The 21,950-nt window shown below is 37.5% G+C and overlaps 2 protein-coding genes across 52 annotated transcripts in view; one reads left to right on the plus strand and one right to left on the minus strand.

The window, feature by feature from the left end:
- The window catches only part of LOC144994755 (calcium/calmodulin-dependent protein kinase type II delta 2 chain), a 44,060-nt gene extending 30,524 nt beyond the window's left edge, over positions 1-13,536 (plus strand). Inside the window, exons 10-22 of one of the 15 annotated variants that reach the window (XM_078953662.1) lie at positions 230-352; positions 439-522; positions 829-871; positions 1,915-1,955; positions 3,578-3,637; positions 4,662-4,706; positions 5,596-5,644; positions 6,102-6,200; positions 6,556-6,576; positions 6,966-7,041; positions 7,127-7,221; positions 9,113-9,349; positions 11,951-13,536. In XM_078953662.1, the coding sequence (XP_078809788.1) occupies positions 230-352; positions 439-522; positions 829-871; positions 1,915-1,955; positions 3,578-3,637; positions 4,662-4,706; positions 5,596-5,644; positions 6,102-6,200; positions 6,556-6,576; positions 6,966-7,041; positions 7,127-7,221; positions 9,113-9,345 (969 nt within the window). In that variant the 3' untranslated portion in view covers positions 9,346-9,349; positions 11,951-13,536. Of the gene's footprint in view, positions 1-229; positions 353-438; positions 523-828; positions 872-1,914; positions 1,956-3,577; positions 3,638-4,661; positions 4,707-5,595; positions 5,645-5,752; positions 6,201-6,555; positions 6,577-6,965; positions 7,042-7,126; positions 7,222-9,112; positions 9,350-11,950 lie in introns of those variants that run through there. The other 14 variants (XM_078953663.1, XM_078953665.1, XM_078953678.1 and 11 more) reach the window with 14 other exon arrangements.
- Positions 13,537-14,517: 981 nt separating this feature from the next.
- The window catches only part of LOC144981196 (uncharacterized), a 70,580-nt gene continuing 63,147 nt past the window's right edge, over positions 14,518-21,950 (minus strand). For 24 of the 37 annotated variants that reach the window (XM_078953547.1, XM_078953541.1, XM_078953591.1 and 21 more), the window contains 6 exons: positions 18,649-20,028; positions 18,098-18,190; positions 17,702-17,785; positions 17,345-17,479; positions 17,036-17,200; positions 14,518-16,295 (listed from right to left, as the gene is read on the minus strand). In XM_078953547.1, coding sequence (XP_078809673.1) covers positions 16,290-16,295; positions 17,036-17,200; positions 17,345-17,479; positions 17,702-17,785; positions 18,098-18,190; positions 18,649-20,028 — 1,863 coding nt within the window. In that variant the 3' untranslated portion in view covers positions 14,518-16,289. The remainder of the gene's footprint in view (positions 16,296-17,035; positions 17,201-17,344; positions 17,480-17,701; positions 17,786-18,097; positions 18,191-18,648; positions 20,029-21,950) is intronic. The other 13 variants (XM_078953639.1, XM_078953632.1, XM_078953617.1 and 10 more) reach the window with 7 other exon arrangements.

The following is a 21,950-nucleotide window of genomic DNA, read 5'->3' on the forward strand; positions in this document are numbered from 1 at the left end:
CCCACGTGTGTGACTGCAAATGGGACTTTAGCTTTGAATCTTATATTGATTTTTTAGTTGTGGGGGTAAACAAGGGGAAGATAAACTTGCAACTTATTGTCAGCTTCCTGTTGTTTGTCAAATTTCTTTTGTGACTTGTTTTTCATAAAGCCAATATTTAGGTTACTGAAACAGGCACTGCTTGTTTTTAGCTTTTAATAAATGCTCTGAATTCCCTTTTTTCTGGCAGTTTCCATCCCCTGAGTGGGACACTGTAACTCCGGAGGCCAAAGATCTGATAAACAAGATGCTGACGATCAACCCAAGTAAACGGATCACAGCCGCAGAGGCTCTCAAACACCCTTGGATCTGCGTACGTGTCAGACACATGACCTAAAAGTAAACTGACTTCCTGGGTGAGGACCTGCTGCAATCTTTGAATCTTGTTGTCTCTTTCAGCAACGGTCCACTGTAGCTTCCATGATGCACAGGCAGGAGACTGTGGAGTGCCTGAAGAAATTCAATGCCAGGAGGAAACTCAAGGTGACCAATTTGTCGTGCATTATTCTAAATAATGTATTAATCTGTTCTGTTCTTTCTACTGTATTCTTGGCTTCCTGCATTTTGCATTTTTCATACACATATTGCTTTTGTGTATGAAAGGTGCTGTACACTTGACCACTCTTCTTCTGTGGATATTTTCTGGTGTAACCTACAATGTGACAGCTTGCTCTCTAACTTTCAAGCTTTTTTTTTTTTAATTTGCTGCCTCTTTATAATCAATCTTCTTTCCTGTCTCCTTTCTTTCTCTTCCACATTTTCTCTATTATTTCTTTTTTGTCACTGCAGGGAGCAATACTGACCACTTTGCTGGTCACGAGAAACTTCTCAGGTATGTTTCTGAATTGGTTTCCCAAACATTTCCTAAACTAGTATTATGAGTTTTGGTTAAATGGCTGATTGGTTGAAGGATTTTAATTAAGTTTGAGCATTGTAGTTATATCCTATGTGACTGGTTGCTTCAGGCAAGAAAGAGCTGCAGAATTGATGAACTATAGACAAATGATGCCTTTTTAGAAGAAGTCAGCCTGTTTGATACACTTGAACAAGAAAAAATGGTAAAACAAAGGCCAAAAAAGGGTAGTAAGCAGAATCACATCTTTTTTCCTCAAGCTGTTCTATGAATCTAATTTTTCTTGCTTTCTTGCATGCATTTCCTTTTGACCTGTCGCTAATTTTCTGGGTCTCACCAGCCAACTTTTACTTTTCATTCTACAGTGACATACATCAGAGCATTTCTGTCTCTTTTGATTTATCATTTTCTCCTTTTTTTTTAAATTCTTTCCTTTTTTTGTTTGGATGGGGTATCCTTTTGAGGTAAGATTTTTGGAATGACAGGAAATCACTTGGGCTTGGGTCTGCTCAATGACTTTTTTCTGTTTAAGATCCCCTCTGCTCGCATAGTGGCTTGTAAAATATGCATGAAGAAGATGCTTCATGATGTTGAAATGAAATTCAATCACCGGCACCTCATGCAATTTGAAATGCAACTGAGTTGTCACGCCGAACTTAAGGAAGAGACCAGTTGCAGGATTGCAACTATAGGTTCTGGTGTTTAAGTGCACGAGTTTGTTTGTCTAAGAATAAAAATGATACTGGTAACTGCCTTTTTGTTGTCTATAAAAAAAAACACCCATTCAACCCTCCCCCCACACTACCACCACCACATTAGCCCCTCGCTTATGATTCAGTATAAGATGGAATAGAAGTCTTGTGTGAATGATAACTGGGAGCCTTGCTTCTTGAATCCTGCTGTTTACATTTTTCCCCTAGACTTTGAAGATAAGCCCATTTGATTGATAAGCCTGCTGCATGTTAGCAAAACCGCAGGTGCAGGACTCAAGACACTGAACCCACCTCTATTTCTTTCTACAGCAGCCAAGAGTTTGCTCAACAAGAAGGCAGACGGCGTTAAGGTGAGTGGCTTTTCAAAAAGCGGATACTGCCTGGTTTCCTGCATCGTTTCTTGGGAATGTTCAGTGTCAACAGGACTTCTTTTTTTTTTTTTACTTTTAAAATGAATTGTGCACTTGGCATCATCATTCAGGGACAGTCATTTGAAGTTCTTACAGGTGGCTGGTATTTATTGGCTAGTTCTATAATTTTGTTTTGAGGCACAGGGAACAACAATAATATAGAAAAATATATGTGTAGTTTTATCACCATGTTATTGTCATTTCCTCAGTTATGTGTTTATCTTGGAATAGTCCAATCCCCTTTTTTACTCATAGCCATCGGATCTTTTATGTTCTGCTCCAGAGTCCAACACCTGATGTAAAGGTGCAGTGGAGATTTAATTTAGAGGTCACTCGTTTAGTGCGGTTGTTTAGGTTTGTGTGACTGTGTCACACGAGTGAGCATTTCAACTGTACAGACATTGAATCAGTTGCAGTAAGTCTGGGTCTAACTCAGGTTTAAAGAATATGACACCATACGGTCCAGGGAATTGAACCTAACCATGTGACCCAATCACCTGTTGAAATAAATGTATAAATCTTTGAAAACTAAATACTGTTTTGATTCAGAAGCTTTTCATTTGTAAGGGCAAGCACCAATAAAAAAAGGGTTTGTTTATGTTCATCATAAACTGGTTATAACATTGCCCTGTCTATAATCATGTCATTCTGCTTGGAGATTATTTCAAAGATAGGGACAGGAATTACAATCATCCATTATGTCTGACAGGACGTGATACACTTTTCTGTAACCCTTCTGCTATCCTAGGCACTTTAACATTGGGAGTTGGGTCATCTAGACCCACAAGACAGTGCGCTGCACCTTTTTTCTTCAATGATTTGTGATCTTCACTGGTGTCCATAGATTACATGAAATCCTCTCCACCTTTATCCATCTTTGTCATGGTAGGGAGAACACGCCAATGTAAGGGTGGGGTCATCTAAGATAGCACAAGGGTTAAAGCAGGGGTCTCAGAATTCAGGGTTGGAGGTTTTTCCAACCAACCTGCAATTGAAGGTCCTTATTGGCTAAACACACCTGATCAAAGTAAACAGCAGCAGATAAGGCAGGATTTCTGACACCTCTAAAGTTTCAAAAAGGTCATGCTTTGTGCCTTGGATGGCTCATATTTCTAAGATTTTTCTTATTTGTTACAATGAGGCCTTTTTAGTTTATTTATCCTTCGGAAAATCAAATAGTATGACTTTTCTCCAAATACGTGCTTTTAACAAGTATTTTTAAGTGGGATTAGTAGATTTTACAAATTAGCGTTTGTCCTAGAAGAAAATATGATTTATTGTAGGACCTCCAAAGTATTTGTTTTGTTATTTATTCTACCTTTAGTACTGCTCAGTTTGATTAATTATTAACATCGGTAACGTCAGATGCAGTGCTCAGCCCTTATTCCCGTCAACTTCCCTCTTAAATTTATGTCTTCTTCGGTGCTCTTGCACAACTTGCTGAGCTCAGATTGAGCAACATCAGGTCTTTGGGACTCATGAGTTGGGTTTCTCATTATGGAGTGGACCAGAGGGAGAATGTGTGCATGTGTGTCATGTGCCCTCTACACTGCCCCCTGCAGGTCAACAACAAAGCCAACACAGTGACCAGTCCTAAAGACACTGGCCCTGCCCCTGCACTGGTATACACACTCAGTCTCATCCACACCTGCACAATCTTTTACAAAAGCAACTGAATGTCCCACTGTGGAGAGCACACAGCTTCACTGTTCCTCAGAATACATTTTTTTTTGGTCTTGTTTCAAATGATTGTAATTCTTAAATAGAACATTAAGAAAATCATGGAGGTGAAATAGCAGCATAGTGTCAGGCTATCCCTGAATGAAATAGTATGGGAATGTGGGTGCACAGCATGTCTCAGCTTCAAATTCTTTGATAAAGTTAGACGTCACATGTATTCAGATTTCAGTTGTGTTTGTTTCACTTATTCATCTGAGTTAGCGGAGCATGCACTGGTTACATTGAGCTTGGCTTGTCTGGAGATTTGTGATGTTCGTGTTGGGCTGAAAGAGTGTCTGAACCCACGCCGGCCTTTGGCCCTTTGGCTTTTTTATGGTAACCTCTACCTCATCTCTGCTATCCTCCAATTCCCTCTTGTACACCCTCATACTGTGCATGTCTACCCCCTGTGTCATTAGAAGCAGCATATGGAAGTATGATTTCTAACCAGAATCCACATTTGCATAATTGAGGATTTGTTGCTGACACAGTTCTCCTATGCATGGCTGTGAGCGTGTTGGCTCCTGGGCTGGCTCTCATTGGCTTTGGCATAGTGTTTGCTCATTGGCTGTCTGCGACACGACTGTTGCTCTCTGTGATGTAAAAATGTTTTCCTCCTTCTCATTTGCTGTCAGTATGATTACGCATGTTAAGCTACCTGTTTCTCTCTATATCCTCTTTTCTATCTTCATCTTCATGCGCTGCATAAAAACACACACACACACGCAGATGAGGATGCTAATGTTATAATCTATTGTAATCTGTGTTAGTGATTAGAAGAACTGCACAATTCATCGATTCCACAAACGCCTAGCAACTGATTACTAAGGAAGAAGACTGCCCGAACAGACAGACACAGATTTATAGATGGTGCATTTTTTCTGGTATTTGATCCCACATTCTCTCCTTTATTTTTTCATTTTTTAGGAACCACAGACAACTGTGATCCACAACCCTGTGGATGGAAACAAGGTGACTTAATGAACTATCTGATTTTTTTCAACCATATTTATTTCTTTAAATGTTTTCAAATTTGTGTCACAAAAAACAATTTAAAAAAAAAGAATGACAAGAAAACTTGGCCAGAGACTACACTGATTCTCATGTTTTCATTGTCAAACACTGAACAAAATAATAAACTCAACACTTTTGTTTTTGCTTTTATTTGGCATTTTTTACAAACAAACTTTCAATCAAATATTGTTCAGAAATGTGTCTACATTTGTGATAGTGAGCACTTCTTCTTGGCTAAGTTAATCTATACCCCCTCACAGGTGTGCCATATCAAGGTGTTGATTAGACAACAGACTACTGCACAGGTGTGCCTTAGATTGACCACAATAAAAGGCCACTCTAAAATGTGTTGTGTCGTTTTATTGGGGTGGTGGGGTGGAAACTCCTCAAAATGTCATCAATCAAATGCCCCTGTGTTTATGTACATAACATACTCCTGCCCATACCATAACCCTACCACCACCACGGGCCACTTGATGCACCGGATCAACTCTATAAACCCAAATGGCACGCTTTAGAGTTGCCTTTTATTGTGGGCAATCTAAGGCACACCTGTGCAATAATCATGCTGTCTAATCAGCGCAGAGTATTTGAGATGAATTGTTATTTTGTGTTTGTAGTTTTCTGATCTTTGAGTTCATCTCACGACATATGGGAGCAAAAACAAAGGTGTTGCATTTATATTTTTGTTCAGTGGAATTCATCCCTCAATGATTTCCACAAGAACACGAATGAAACCAAATTAGATGGTGTTATTGTGAGCTTTCCATTAAAATCTGTATTCATTAATATTATATGAAATTGTAAGCTAAATTCATGTAAGAAAGTATGTACTGTTGTCTAACAGGAGTCCATTGAGAGTGCCAATACAACCATTGAGGATGAAGATGTAAAAGGTAAGATGAAGTCGGACGTTTTACAACTGTTTCAACAAACGGCACTCTACATTTGGATTCGGACTGATGGCTCCTTTCTGTTTTTCTTCATTCTGTTTTGGCACACAGTTGATAGAAAGTTAACTACTGCAACTCCCCTTTGGCTGTCACCCCCTTTTGCAAAACCCTCCTTTACTCTTTCTGTTGTCCTGGTCTGAATGCATCCTGTTTCTCCTTTATCTTTAGTCTAAAGTTCATAAGTGTTTGACGAACAAACTTTTTAAATTCAGTTGTCATGTTTTCTTTAGTAATATTAAATCCCTGCCTTTCGACTTTTTTCTTCCTTTTCTTGAAAATACCATTCTCTCCCATAACTCTTCTCCCCTGAACAAACATGCTTATCTTTGTTACATCCCCACTTCACACACACATACTTGACACCGCACTGTACTTCCATCATTCATGCGACGTCTGTCAGCCCTTCGACTGGGCAGCTTAGTGGGCGGTATCTTGAGTTCTAAGAGTCGTTCCTCACAGATGTCAGACTCGTCACAGACTCCCACCTCCTCAATCCAGAGTAAGTCCCTCGGCAAAAAGGTGGGAAGGCCTTTTTCCTTTACCTAGTGTAGGACCTTTGTGTGTAAGGTGCCTCAAATCCCGCGTTCCTGATGTTAAGATCTTTCCCTTGGATTAAACGCTGATGTATGATGTTGTCTATTAGTTTTGATACACTTGCTCCTTTCACTGCACTCATTCTTCCCTTTCTGGCAAACTGAAACCTGTTTATGACCCTTTTATTTTTCCATCCTCTGTTTTCAAAGATGCATTGTTGTAGATTGTGAAGAAGTTGACAGACGTTTCTACTTGAAATTTTTTTTTTTAACGTGTCTTTTATGTTTCACAATTTAAGTAATTTTTTCAATATCCCCCAGCCTGCACCAATAACAATAAAGGTAAATTTTAATGTTACTCAGTTAAAAAGAAGTGCATTGCATTGAGCCTTGGTCTTGTCTGTTCATTTTGAGCTTTGTTGGGTGAAACAAATCCAGTCATCTTGCATTTTCCCGCCTGATGTCACCGTTAGTCATGGGAGGCTTTCTTCTCTTTATTTACTCAGAAATGAATTTTAAAAAAAAGAGCAAAATGGAAAAAAAGGAGAAACTTTTTGTTGAGCGCCTTCCATTTCTAATACTTCTAAAATCCTGCCAGTGCGTAGAGTAGAACTCATTTGAAGCCGATGTGATGTTCTGTATCTGCACTCAGATGTTTTAACTGGAAATTAGCATTAAAAAATGCACAGTATTCATTTTTAATCATTATGATCTGTGATCTTGTGTTGTAGCTCGCAAGCAAGAAATCATCAAGGTGACCGAACAGTTGATTGAGTCCATCAACAATGGAGACTTTGAGGCCTACGCGTGAGTTCATTTCTATCTGCTGTGGTGCCTAATTTTATAATTTAGTTTTAAGACGGGCTTTATAATTTTTCTTTTGGTGTAATAGGAAGATTTGTGATCCTGGTCTGACTTCTTTTGAACCTGAGGCCCTGGGAAATCTGGTGGAGGGACACGACTTTCACCGCTTCTATTTTGAGAATGGTGATGTACAAATCTTTAGTTATTGAAAAATGTCAAAAAAACAACTTTTTGGTACTGTGATTGAGCTTTGTTAGATTGGTTGGAGTCCCAGGTTGAGTTTGTCCAACAGAAACGCAAGCTCTGCATCCAAATCTAACAGTAATTGTTTAACTTAGTCTGTTTTCCCAGCAGTTCCTATTGTTTCAAAGTAAGAGGTTTACTGGAAACATGTTTGTTTCTTCTGCACTGTTGCCTAACCAGCTGCAAAGGTTTATACTCTCCAATAACACTTTCTTTTTAACTTAACCCTGTGAAGTCCACTACATTAAAGAATTGACATAAAATTATTATTTTTTTAAATTTGCAATGTTTTTAACCCTTTTTCACCCTAACTTGTCCTGTCCAACAGCTGAGCAAGCAGATCAGAGCTGAAGGCCTTTTGTGTTGGACAGCTTTGACTGTTACAATAGGCGTTTATGGATTTTCAGACAGTGTATATTGGTATAACCCCCTTTGTATTTGAAGCTAAGCTTTATTTATAATAATTATGTTTATATGCATTCCTTGTTGGACCGGACAGAAAAGAAAAGAGAATGGGATTTTAGAGATGGGGGATATGGGGTAAAGATGTTTTTAAACCCTTTGATGAAACCTGCAAATTAATTACAATACAATTTTCTTGATGAAATATAGATATTATCAAACATGATATGTTGTGTTGATAGGTTTTCACAACAGTGTTAGTTTAGGATGCAAAAATACTGACATCACTGTTCAGGAAAAAAGCACCTGATTTACCAACTCAAAACTGGTCAGATAGATATTTTTACAACAAATTACTTGCACCACACAAGTTTTTAAAAAATTGTTTTCTTTTATGTAGAGCGTTTGTGTTTCATAATTGTGTTCATGTATTATAAATGAAGTCACTAATGAACTCAAGAAAAACTCCAACTTAAAGAGTTTAGTATCTTGATGCAAAAGTCATGTGAAATTTCTCTCCACTAAGTAATTTCCAAATTGCGAAAAGGCTTGATTAGTTTTAAAATAGCAAAGGGTTTCATCAATTGGATTTTCCCTTTGATTAACTGTTAGTCCAGCTCTTCCATCAAAATGTTCCTAATTTTCCAGCCTTACTTCACCCTTACTGATAGATTAGATAGATTAAACATTCGGATGGGGTTGGGTTAGGGTTAGGTTTAATAATAAATAACACATAAAGATATATATAAAAAAGTATTGTTAACTAAAAATAGGAAATTAAAATTAAGTTGTTGCCAAATAAAAGCATAATTAAAACCATAAATGTAAAAGAAAAGAAAACACCACATGGCCACTACTGCTTGTTGCGGCACTACTGATCCACAAAAGTCTATATTTCGCAATGTTGAGGATCTATTTTTATCCTTGGCTTGGTTTCACATTCAAAGATGGTAAACATCGCTTTAGATCACATCACCTGTGAACAGACGAACAATGGCAGTATTACTCCATCTCTTCTTACTGGTGAAAGATTGAACGTCTCATTAATAACAAAGACATTCTTAGGAATCTGCATGAATTAAATAAAAAAATAGGTCATTTTGTGTGTTGCCTTAAAATCAATACGACTCATTTGCGTTTCACTACAAGGGCGTGGGCTGACCTAATGATTAATGATGGCCATAAATGGCACAATATTCTAAGTCTGGTTAAAAATAGTTCAGATAAACCAGATATGTCCCAGAAACCTCAATCACTTGGAAAGCTTGAGCTTGTCTGCTATCCAACACCAACATAGAGAGACTTCAGGTTCTGCTCTCAATTATTGTTCCCAAGAAAGAGCCTGCATCTTTTTTCTTTTCATCTAAGCAGCCACCAAAGTGGGGGAAGTCTGAAAGCAAGAAAAGTCTCTCTACTCTCTCTTTTGCAGCATTGTCCAAAGGGAATAAGCCGGTGCACACCATCCTCCTGAACCCACACGTGCACCTCATTGGGGAGAATGCGGCCTGCATCGCCTATATTCGACTGACCCAGTACATGGATGGGAGCGGCATGCCCCGCACCATGCAGTCCGAAGAGACCCGCGTGTGGCACCGCCGCGATGGAAAGTGGCAAAACATTCACTTCCATCGCTCAGGCTCACCCAGCATCCCCTCCCCATAAGAGAGTAAGATGAACATGACAAAAACTGCAGGGCTTACTGACTTTTTACTAGGGGTGTAACAATTCACTTTAACGGTTTTATTCATATCATAATTTGTGGTTGACCATACGATTCATGGTTAGTTTTGATATGATTTGATTCACTGACCTAAAAAGGATCCAGGAACTCTTTGTGACTCAGAGATAAACACCAGGGCCTCATTTATAAAACTGCGTAGGATTTGCGTCAGAAGTGGTGTACGGATGAAACATAGGACATGCGTACGCACAGAAATATTCGGATTTATAAAACCGTGCGCACGCACATCCTACGCATCTTTCCCTTAATAAATCACAACCAATTCTAAATGCAACGCAGCTTTTGCGGCTTCATGACACGCCCATAGTTGCCCATAAATAGTCCGCGAAACGCCCACAAATGTAAAATTACAAATCAAACAAGGATGAAGCCTACAAATGTGTAAAAAAATAAATAAAGATACGTGCAACATTTAAGCTGGTTTAAAAGTCCTCATGTTTGTGGTTCCATACTTGATTATTTATAATAGAATTGATCTGGTTGGATCGTATGATTCTAAACGGATTCATCGATTAAGTCGATAATTGTTACACCCCTACTATTTACCCTTTACAACAGCATGCATGCGGAACACTATACCTACTACTCTCCTGAGATTTAATCCGGAAAACTCAACCTGTGTCTCTTTGTATTTTCAACAGCCTTATTTTAAACCTAAATTTTTATTTTTATTTTTGTTTAACTCAGGAAAACTCATGGGGTCAACTTTGGCACCTTTTTTCCTCTTAAAAAAAAATAAAAATTTATTCAATATTTAATTTTTGATTAATTTTTATTCTTTTAGATACCATCCATTGTTGCTAAAATCAAAACTAAATTTAAAAGCCCTGAAGAAAATTGTTTTTGAGTTCGCCAGGGTAAAGTATATAGCTACAATATTGAAGCCATTAAACAATTTTCTTTGAAAATTATGTAGAAAAAACTGATACTACAGTCAGAGGGTTTAAATATGAGTTTAGCTGTTGTTATCATGTGCTTTTTTTTTTTTTGCATTGAAACTGGTTCTATATTTGTAGCTTCTGAGATTGTTACCTAATAAAAGAAAAAACTGCATCCATTCTGTCCTCAGAGTCCCTCACTTGTAGATTCTTCCTTTGTTTTCTTTTCTTTGGAGCAGTCCAGTCTCAGTTTAACAATGCTTAGACGTCCTGATTTCTGAGAGCAACTACTGTCAGCGTTTCCCACTTCTGAAAAAGCGTACTCACTGTTTAGTGCTGGTATTACGACTCCGGTGTTTTTGGGGGTCAATAGAGTTCGAACATTTCTCAGAAATAAATGTTTATGTAAGATCATTGCCAACTTTTTTTTTTCCTTAAGCGCTGTGGACAGCAGAATAGCCAAGATGAAATATGGCTGTTATCATGTTTGATTATCAACACATGAATGAATATGTGATTTTAATGGATGCAAGAAAATCAAATGAAATTTTGTTTATACAAGTTTTTTTGGTGGTTTTTTTTCAAAGCATTTGTGAGGGAAGTTCCAAATTGTGAAACATTTGCAGGGATCTCAATTTCCTCATGCAAGCTGTTAAGCATTACTCTTTTGTTGCTGCGTTTGTGTTCACATCCTCAGAAAATGTCCAAAGCCAGTGAGTGCCTTAAACTCACAATAGAAAACTGGACTGAGTGAATGTGATAGAAAACAGATTACTTACCTCCAAGGCCACATTTCTGTGGCAATCACACTTGCCAGTCAGGAGTGAGATTCTTGAAAGTCCACACCCCTACCACTTGAAAGCAGACTCAGGAGAATCTGGCGCTCAAATGTTTTGAACCTTCGACATGACAATACAGAAAAAATGTCTCGTAAAGAAAATTAGGAGTACCAAAAAAGGTATCACAGCAAGAGGGGTTATTCTGACAAATAGAATGACTGAGTAATAGGTGTTTATTTCACTATAGATATCTATGGTATTTAGGTTTCTTGGAGCTAGCAGGTACTTCCTGTTTGAAACGCAATGGGGGAGGAGTCACTCAGTCCAGTTTTCATTACAGCCAATTGACCAAACTGAGGCTTTCAGTGTGATGTCTATGCAATACAATCAATGCAAATAAATCAAGATAATGAACCTAAACAACACATTTTTCAATGCCCTAAGCAAAGACCAGTATATTTAAGTGTACTGCAAATGAGGCAGTATATTTGAAGTTAAATTTTCATATACTAGCTAAACATTGTAAATTTAAAAAAGGTTCAAATTTACTCTGATCAGGCATTTACTTCCTACACCACAACGACATGATCTATAGTCTACTTTCTAAACTTACAGTCAAGTATACCTTAAATACATAATAAAATAAACCTAAAGTGTACAGTTTTTTTTGCTAAGGGTATTTTTCTTAAGTTATAGGAGCAAGCTGGGAGATAGTAGTCCTTGTTCCCAAAGACAGTGCTTTTGCCTCACCCAAAGTCTCTTGGATTTACCTGGTTACTAGGAAAAAAAATCAAAAGAAAGGATTTATTTGGAGATGTTAGTGTTATCTACCTTGCTTATAGCATTGTTCTGCTTGTCTTTCCATGCAGTTACGGGGAATCAACACATGGGGTAGAAGGAGGAGACAGAAAATGAAATCCCATGTGAAAATCTAGTGGAGCAGTCTACTAGCCAACCCGCGACTACTCTGTAGACCCTGACCCTTCTATGAGGATATGACGTCGCACAGGACACAAGTATTATTGCATTCTACTGTTATTGCTTTTTTTTTGAGAGAACATTGTTCGAACCCACCACCGGGTGGCAGCACACTGTATTTGGACGTTACGAAACAAGCATATTAAAAGAAACAATTTTTTTTCTTTCCGTTTCTTTTTTAAGATGTTTTGGTATGCATTTTAAATATAAAATAGAGATGTTTAAAATATATGACTGTAACCTCTCCCAAAAATTAGCTCTGTATTTTTACGTGTATTTATGTGTGTGCAACTCAAAAACATTTGGAAGATCAGAATGTTAAAAACTGAGCTTGCTTTAGTTCTGGTGATGTATATATAAATTGTGATTGTTGGTTAAAAAAAGGAAAATGATTACAAAACATTGAAATTATAATTCTTGCTATTCGAAGACTTAAGAGTTTATGTAAAATCCAGTTTATGAGCTACATTTGTTTGCTATGAGCTATATGTCATTCTGTTTAAAATGATCTGATTTAAACCTATAGTACTAATTTAGAGGTTAAGCAGAGCAGCTTACACTTTGCATTGAAAATGTTTGCTTTTATATTGGTTAAATAAGAAATATGAGAATGTAGCATATATGTAACATATGGAAACTCAAGACAATTGTGTAGTGCATGGCGCAGGGAGGGGGTATCACCCCGAGTAAGATCATATGGAACTAAATTATCTTCTATTTAATTTGTTGATCATTGACTTGTTTGTTTGCATCGGTTATTGTTGTGCATCAGTCTTTGTCCCAAATGTTTCTAATGTTCTCCGGTGTCATGGAGCTGTTGTAAAATCAGTAACACTGTTATGGTACCATCTTGCACTAATTTCAAAATCTTATGGCAAGCAGAAGGAAAAATAAAATACTAGCTATAGAAGCACCCCTGAAATTTTGTAAAAAAATAAAAAAAAAAAATAGAGGAAAAAAAGGAACTAAAGAAGCTGAATTTTTCATAATGTTTGTACTTGTAATGTATGACTGTGTGTGTAGGGATTCTGTTGTCATCCTATCCTCATCATACAAGTCTGATGCTTTGCCAGATACCAAGAAATGGTTCAGAGAGTGAAGATTTAGGAGCCCCAACCTTCAGTGGAAACCAGACAAGAGGGACCAGTGAGATGCTCCGGTTTGAAGACTTCTTCAGACTTCACTTAAGTTGGGATGTCTTCCTTTTTGAATAGTGCTTCTGTCAGTGCGTGGTCCTACCACAGTTGGGCAATGGCTGATGTGTTTGTTGTTCCTGCAGTTTACTTTTTTGTTCAGCCTTTTTGTTTGTACAGTTTGTCTTTTTTTTTTTTTTTAAGGAAAATATGATCAAGGTCTCTTTTGACAAAAAGTATGATGTCAGTGCAAGGCACCACTCCTTATATGGTGTGTACTTGTTGCCACCATAGCAATGGATGGCTTAACACGTTTAAGAAATAAATATATCATCTAAAAGAAAGGGATATTTTTTACTTGGCTCATGTTTGATTCAGAAAATGAAGACAGACAGGAACTAAACTCCACAGCAGCCTCTTGTACGGGCTCCATCCACATCACCATAGTAACCAGACATACTGAACATCAGAGGAGTCTTATGAAATATTAACAGTTGATAAAGCTTTCGTCAAAGTCCCTGGTGTGTGTATGAATGAAATCTTGACAATAATCTTTACTTCTCACATTACAGAAATTTTCCAGATATCCGGATTTACACCAATGATTTTCTATAGAAAGACAGACTATTTTTGTCACTCATTGGTCTGATTTGAATCTAGTTTTTTTAGCTGTTGTCTTGACTTAAAATGATCAAACACCAGTCAATCCTAAAGTGGCCAAATAAGAGGAAAAACAGGTTTGACAATTGCTGAAACATGATCAAGAAAGGCTGAGCTAAAGTTCATTGATCACTTTAACCCTTGTGCTATCTTAGATGATCCCACCCTTACATTGACGTGTTCTCCCTACCATGACAAAGGTGGATATAGGAGGAAAAATTTCATGTAATCCATGGACACCGGTGAAAATCACAAATCATCGAAGAAAAAAAGGTTCAGAGCACTGTCTAGTGGGTCTAGATGACCCAACTCCCAATGTTAAAGTGCCTAGAATAGCACAAGGGTAAAAAGACTACACCTCTGCTTGAAAGAATCATTTATAGAAATGAAAGAAAGAAAAAAAACATGCCCCATTTTTAAACTAACGGATGTAAAAAAAAAAAAAAAAAAAGTTTTGGAACTAAAATGTTAGTGTATTTTTGTTCTTGTACAGTTAGATCATTTTTTATTGGAGTTACTCAGATCAGATCTTTTGGTGTGTAAGTAGCCACCCTGTGGTTCCCTTGTGAACTGAATAGCTACAGTTATAGTTGCTTTCCACAGTTAAATGTTTTACATCAATGACAATATTGTTTCAAAGAAAGAAACACACAGTGTGACAAACCTAACATTATACATTTATAGGATTTTATTCTCTGTCAGCAATAAATAGACTGCACAATGAGTCTGTCCTTTCAAATTTGAATACAATAATACATGCCTTTTTAGATGTATATATATATATATATATATATTTTGGATATGCTGTCATCACAGAAAAGGGATGCTGTTTTTTCAAAATTAAAAAGCATACCTGTCACAGTGAACCTTCACTAATCAGATTTCTTTTTGGAATCACAAAGTAAATGGTGAGAGTGAAATAAATACAGAGAGTATGATGCTTCAATAACCACGCACGTCATCCTGCATGTTATCACCTCCACGCTGAGACTTTCCCTGTGGCGAACATCTGCTGCACCCAACATTCTGTTCACAGAACTCATGAAAGTATTTCCACCTTACATTCAGGAGTGCAAAAGTGATTTGTTTAAAATAAACAGGTCATAGCTGACAGAGAACAGAGAACACTCCTTCATACGACACACAGACAGTACCATTCACACTCAAACATGTTGTGCACCTCGTGTAACACTTTCCTGATTGAAACGATAATGCTTATACATGAAATAAAAAACAATTACTGCCTGGTCGCTTTACCATAAATAAATACATTTCCAACACTGCGGAGATGACCTCCTGATAAATAAAATGTATCGTCTAACTAACCTTTGAAATCAAAACCAAAAGCAATGACATCATAAATAATCTTTATACTGTACTCACAAAACTCTCTGCAAATCACCAACCACCGCTCAACACATGCACAGACAAACATTCAGTGCCTTCCGTCACACTACGCTCAAGTGTTATGAGGCAGGATCAACAGTTACAGAGGAAAAGGACTAAAAAAACAGATTCAATGTCATAAAGAAAGATACATAGAGGCAAAGAATTGGACAAACCACTGGACAACAAAGCAGGCAAAGCTATGATCAAACTGACAGATGTCCATTAGTCATGCCTGTTCTACTGCACGAGTGATTATTCATTTCTAGGCTACAGTTGTCAGCGGTTTTTAGATTATAGATAATATATAATTTTGAAGACGATATACACACAGTCTATGCAAAACAGTATGGCAGCGGGTAAATTCAGTGCTGATATGATCAGGTTTTCAGCTTGATCATCTAAATGAAAAGAAAAAAACAGACTGAAGGCAGAAGAGCATGTGGTGTCTTTTTTTTTTAAACCAATATCAGAGTTGAGACAGGCAGTGCAATGAAAGTGCTCTATGAATTAAAGCACCTTCTGTTTCCTAACCTTCAGGTGTGAATAGGCTAATGTGAATAACATTCATGGGTTTTTTTTTGTACCTGCTCTTCTACTGAATCAAAAACACGACATTTAAACCTGAATCGGGAAAAACAACAGAAGAGAGTCTTTGGTCACAAGAAGGCAAAGAAAAAAAAATGAAAAAAATAAAACACTTGAACATGAAAAAGAATCATGAAAACAGAACATCAGTCAGGGACAGTAACTCGTTTCTTGTGAACAACAAGCTCATCTTCCAGAACTAAAGCGGGAAGACTGTGGTAGCTTTCGGGTGCAGAAGTACACACCAGGATTGCATGTGGCAAATGCATAGGAGTAGCAGGGAGTTTAGCGTGGACTGTCTGGAGTTGGGGGGGAGGCCTTTTTTTACTCATTCCTCAGTGTTTGATCCTATTTTGTTCATAGCAGCATTGGGAGAGCTGGTGGAGATGCTGCTGCAGGGGCAAAGGACTTTGACCCTTCTCTGTCGTTGTTCGTTTGCTCTACAGGGTGCTGCTGGCTCCCTTTACAGCTGTTGGTTGGAAAGGTGTGAAAAGAAGAGACCAAAATATTATTTACAGTCAACAAATCAATAACAAATAAAGAATGTTGTGGGATCTAGTAACATTAATTGCAACCACTTCAACACAATAGTAATCTACCTTCTAACGCTTCGTGCGCATCGCCTTTGGCTACGTGTATTCAAGGGGCTACTTCCAAAGAAAAGGTTATGTAAATGGGCTTCCGCGTTCAAAATTGTGTTGCTACACAAGTTTCTATGACCGTTTTTGGGCTCGTTCAACGGCCGCGTTAAAAGTTAAACCAGGCTGAACTTTAACCAATCAGGGACTTGAATTTGGCAGTGACAAATATATAGCGTCCCATTTATTTCACAGAAGTGAAAATCATTTGAAAATTGATCACGGAGCAGAAATTTATAATTGGGATATCATATGTCGGAACAGAGATGTGAAAGAAAAAGTCTGGAGCAAGATTTGAAAAATTTGCACCAAATTTGCACCAAGCCCTCTAACTGTAGGTGGCAGACATGTTCTAATAAACAGTTGGAAAAAAAAAGAAGAAGAAGAATCCCCTCCCTGCTCATCCAGTGTGAACACTTTGGGCTTAATGCGCCTCACATGCCTGATGTGAACGTAGCATCACATGCAGTACATCATAAAAGTGCAAAACAAATGCAGAGTTGCACATAGATTTTGTAAGGACATCAGATAAATGGACATGGACATTTTTTTAAAATAGTTCAGCTCAAACCTCTGTGACGTCATGTTGGGTTGGGGGGAAATGAGAAGCCAAGGATTGGTCATTTTGGGAAGTCGTTGTCGTCTCAATCCTTGAGTCGGTCGTTTCTTTGCGACTCACAGTATCAGCAGTTTGTTGCCTCGGCGATGGGAGATCCTTACATTTATCAAATGATAACTACATGAATAAATGTTTTTATTTTTAATAAAAATTGTTTATTTAATGTGCTTATTATGGTATAAAGAAAGGTGTTGTTGAGGTTCTTCTTAGAAAAAAGACAATTTGAAAACATCACACCATAACCAACAAGAGTAAACACACCTCTGCATGGTCCCCCTCACTCTTCACTTTCCTGTTGCATCCGAGATCTGATCCATGAGCAACTCCTTCAACAGATTTCCCATCATGCTCTTCTCCATTTGTAGAAACACATTTGCGAACAACTCTCCGGGTTACCTAAATGAGAAGATGTGATCACAAATGTTTTCAGTAACTTGTGTGTTTTTATACACATTACTTTTCAGTCAAACAATCATCTTCTTCATCCAGTAACAATACTAGACATACAGTTTACATTTAAATGTAGTTTTCAGCTGTTTTATTTAATCAACTGCACTCTCATGAACATAATGGCAGCAAAGTGAGATCTATTGGAATTTATGTGAATTATAACATTACCTTTTTGACAATTGCGTGTCCATTTTCATTTTTGTAGGTCTCTTCCGTTACAGAGCGAGTGGTGAGGTGGGACATTTCATCAGCCTAGAACAGAATAACAAAAAACAAAAAATAGTTAGGTTCAGGATGTTCCTGTCATTCATTTGATCTTTACTGGCAAGTCATGTTGGAGAAAATGGAGACTAGGGGCACTAGAAAACAAACATTCTTTAGAGTTATTTTGTTAAATCAATGAAAAGGGATCACGGCAGAAAAAAAAAACATTAGCCATCGGTGCAAGAAAGTTTCAGGTTATTACAGGAACACACTCCTTCTTGATGTAGACATTTATTAGTAAACGCCTCATGTGGTAGATCTTTTTCTCATGCTAAATTGAAACCACACTTTCCCTGGTACCTGAAAGACAAATCTACGTCGTACAATTCTGGCAGTCAACAAAAATTCCTCATCCGAACTCTCAGACATTGATCCAAGCTCAGTGTCGATCTCCTAACCAAGCGAAACAAACTCATTCAGATGTATTGTATGCAACGCATAGATGCCAGGTTTGTTGCAGAACAAGCAAAACCACAGAATTCCATAGTGTACGTGTCAATGTGTTGAATATTTTCAAATGGCACATTGGACAGTACAAAATAACAGTCTGTAGTTTCAAAATGTGTTTGCAAAAAAACAAACAAACTCAACAACATGCTTTTACTATTGTGCTTCAAGGGAATAAAAGTGTTTATTGCGATTGAAAAAATATAAACAAAATGTTAATGATTGAGTGCAGTGACATCAAGAGACATGCTACGTTATACGTTAGAAACAAAATCTGAGCCACAGGGAGTTTCAGGTCGGTTTGGTGTTACTGGAGGGTGCGCAGCCATTTCTTCTAGAAACAAATGTTACGCTTGAAAAAGCTCAGTTGGGGACAAATGCAGTTTTACAAGGTCTCATCTTACCCTCTTGAGAGATTCATTAGTGTCATAAGTTCCAGGTAGTTTTGATGCCACGCGCATGGGGATTTCTTCATCTGATGTCTCTGAAGGGTACGCTCCACTCTCCTTCAGTACACCGCATGGACCCTCATGGACCATGAAAGCATCTTCATAATCTTCACTTCCAGAAGACAAAAGCACCTTTTGCCTCGAAGTCTGAGCTAAACTTGCCCTATCTGGATCAGTCTCTGATGAATCAGACACCTTTTGTTTACAGTCAAGGTATGACTCTGGGTCACTGTGACCCTCATTGTATGCCAGATGCATGTGGGGTCTGTCTTTAGAAGCTGAGGCTGGCTCTGCATACCCCAGTGGGATGCCATTTTCCTCATCAAAAGATGGGGAGGTCTTCTCAGTTTTTTGTTTAACTGATACTGACTCCAAATCATGCCATTCCTCCTCATCTACCATGGTTTCATCTGAATGCTGCGTGCAGTTTCTGGACTTGTCATCATCTGAAGAAATCTCAGAGTTCACTGAGGATTGGTTTGACATCAGCTCCTCAAAGCTGAAATGTCTTACAGTTGTGACTGTCTCAGGACTCAAATCAGACAGAGACTGAGAGGAAAGGGTGTCAGTGGAGGTTCTATACCATAAATGTTGGTCTTGGATCCTTTGAATAGATGTTTCATCAGTCCCAGAACTCCACATTGATTCCTTTTCCTCTTCAAATCTTTGGGTGGACTTGGAGGTCATAGAGGATAATTCAGGACTGTCTTTAGAAATACCAAAGCTTGATCCAGAAGCTTTCCTTGTACCAGGAATAACCGTGTCATCCGTGTTATCCTCTGCCATCTGTGCAACTGAGGACGTGCTAGTTCCTGGATCTTCTACAATGCCTTCAAAACAAACATCTTCAAACTTGTTAATTTTAGCAGGCATGTTTGATGAAGGTAGTTCATGCTTCTCTGATCTAAACTCAAGTTTCACCTCCTTTAGATCTGACAGAATGGGCTCAAGGTTCCCAGGGGATCCAAACTTCAAGGATGATGGTGAGTTTGGAGATTCCAAGGACATGATGGCAAGTATATCTGAACTGTCTTGTGAGTCGGGGGCTGCGGAAGTTGGTTCGGCTGAGTCATAGTTACCACCAGGGCCAGATGTTAAAATATGTTTTTCCTTCATCTGTGATGAGGTAGTTGGGGTGGCAAACAAGTTGTAAGGTTGAATTTCCGTCTGAACTAAGCAACCTTGGGGTGCCAACTCTATATTTGAAGTGCCTGATGTGTTGGAATCACAAGCCCAGACTCCCATATCAATGGGAAAGCACTGATTTTGTTCTAATTTGACATTTTTTTCTTTAGATGACTGTGAATGTACTGTCTTGCAGGATGCAGATGACAGCTGAAAGAGATAATACAACAGAGAAATGGGATGGAAAAACAAATTATGAATATAAAAAAATTTGATGTATTTTGTGATGAACTAAAACATGACTTAAAACACACAATTCACACAAACACTGTTAGGAATGAAGCCAAGTCATGGTTATCAACAAGGTTTAACCATGCACAGACAAATGGCAAAACAACTGGAAATATAAGAATCCATGGGAATTCAATGCAATTAGGTCCGGGGGGAAAAAAATCCAATTTACTGATTTCAAGTCAGGAATTCCTGTACTTTCAATGAAAAAGGTTGAAAGTTTTTCCTTGTCTAAATTGCAATTTATAAAATGAATACATCAATAAAAAAAACAACAAATCAGTTAAAAAATGTTAGCAAACACAAAAAGTTAGAACATATATGAAAATAAAGAATATGAAATAGTAAAGCTTCACAAGACTGCTTTTTTTGGTATTAAGATTATGTCAATTTTCTTAATTGTAAAAAAAATGTGGAAACACATGCTTAATAAACAAAGATAGGTAAAACAACATGAGACAAGTGTCATGAGTTTGCATTTTATGGGCATGAAAAAAAATGGGCCAAAAGTCATAAAAGATGCTCAGTTATTGGAGATCAGGCAAAAAACAGGTATGTTTTGCCCAAATGCAAACCCGTTAATGGTGGAAACCTGAAGCAACTGTTACTTCCACACTTGTTAATAACCACACTAATAACAATAGAGCCAACACTGCACTCAGTGGCAAGCAAGAGCACATGCTGCCTTACCGGCACCATGGAGCTCTTTTCTTCTTTCATTTGGTATTGATGTTTTGTCTTGGGAGGAGTCAGGTTTTTTCTTTGTTTTTTTTTGTGGACAACATTTTCAAGCCAGCTAGTATTATAAAACCTTCCCTTTATATGGCATGTGACTCAGAAATTACTTATAATTTAAAATCTGACATTGTCTATAGTAGGTTGTTTCTTAGGCAGCCCTAAAAATGAACCCCTGTATCATTTTTAAACAGTAGGATTATCTTTCAGACATTCCAGTTCACGGTTAGTGACTTTCAAGTTCTTCACTTTTATGTTTTCCCCTTTCTTTTAGTCTGTTCCTAAAAACATTTTTTTAAAACTTTAATAATCTCCATCAAACTTTGTGCCAACTATTAAAAGCTATTTAAAAGCTAAAAAATTATCAAAACGATATTTTACACAGGATGCTCTTCCTGTACATATTTTATCCTGGCTGGGAGACCCAGACCCTAGATCACCTTGTGGCAACATAAATAGGCAGTAGTGTGAAGGGTATTGCCTAAGGACCCACACCAGATTAAGCTCATCAAAGCCCCTAGGAAATGAACCCTAGCTTTCCATGTGACAGTCCTACACACAACCAACTGACATAGCACAAATATATGGTACTTACTTATATTGCTATCTGGTACTAAGTGAAGTCCAACTGCATCAAATCATGTCTAAAATGTATGTTGTAGGAGTACTGTTGTTAACTACGTCAGAAAAGGATTTTAGATTTTTATACATATTACCTTAAAAAACAAAGGTGGTAGCATTTATCTTACCTTCTGCTCAAAAGTGTAGAAAATAAACAAAACCAATCTTATTTTGGTTGATGAAGACAAAAAAAACTTACATGAGTAATCTTAAAAATAAAATTATGATATTTAAATTAGTTCTCAGAGATGACAATATGTATTTTTTTTAATCCAAAATTACTAATTATTTGTACTGGACTAATTTAGGTAAAGAACAAAATGTTGAATTAAAATAGAATCTAGACTTAGATTGTTTATATGATGTGAATTTCTGTTATGGTAAAAAACCAAGTTTAGTTTCAATTTCAGATTTTAGCATTGAAAAAATTTAGGAAGTTGTGAACAACAACACTGACATTTTCCTGTATAAACTGGATCAGATAA

This window comes from Oryzias latipes, chromosome 1 (genome assembly GCF_053564925.1).
Source record: "Oryzias latipes strain Hd-rR chromosome 1, Olatipes_Hd-rR_3.1".
Taxonomy (NCBI): domain Eukaryota; kingdom Metazoa; phylum Chordata; class Actinopteri; order Beloniformes; family Adrianichthyidae; genus Oryzias; species Oryzias latipes.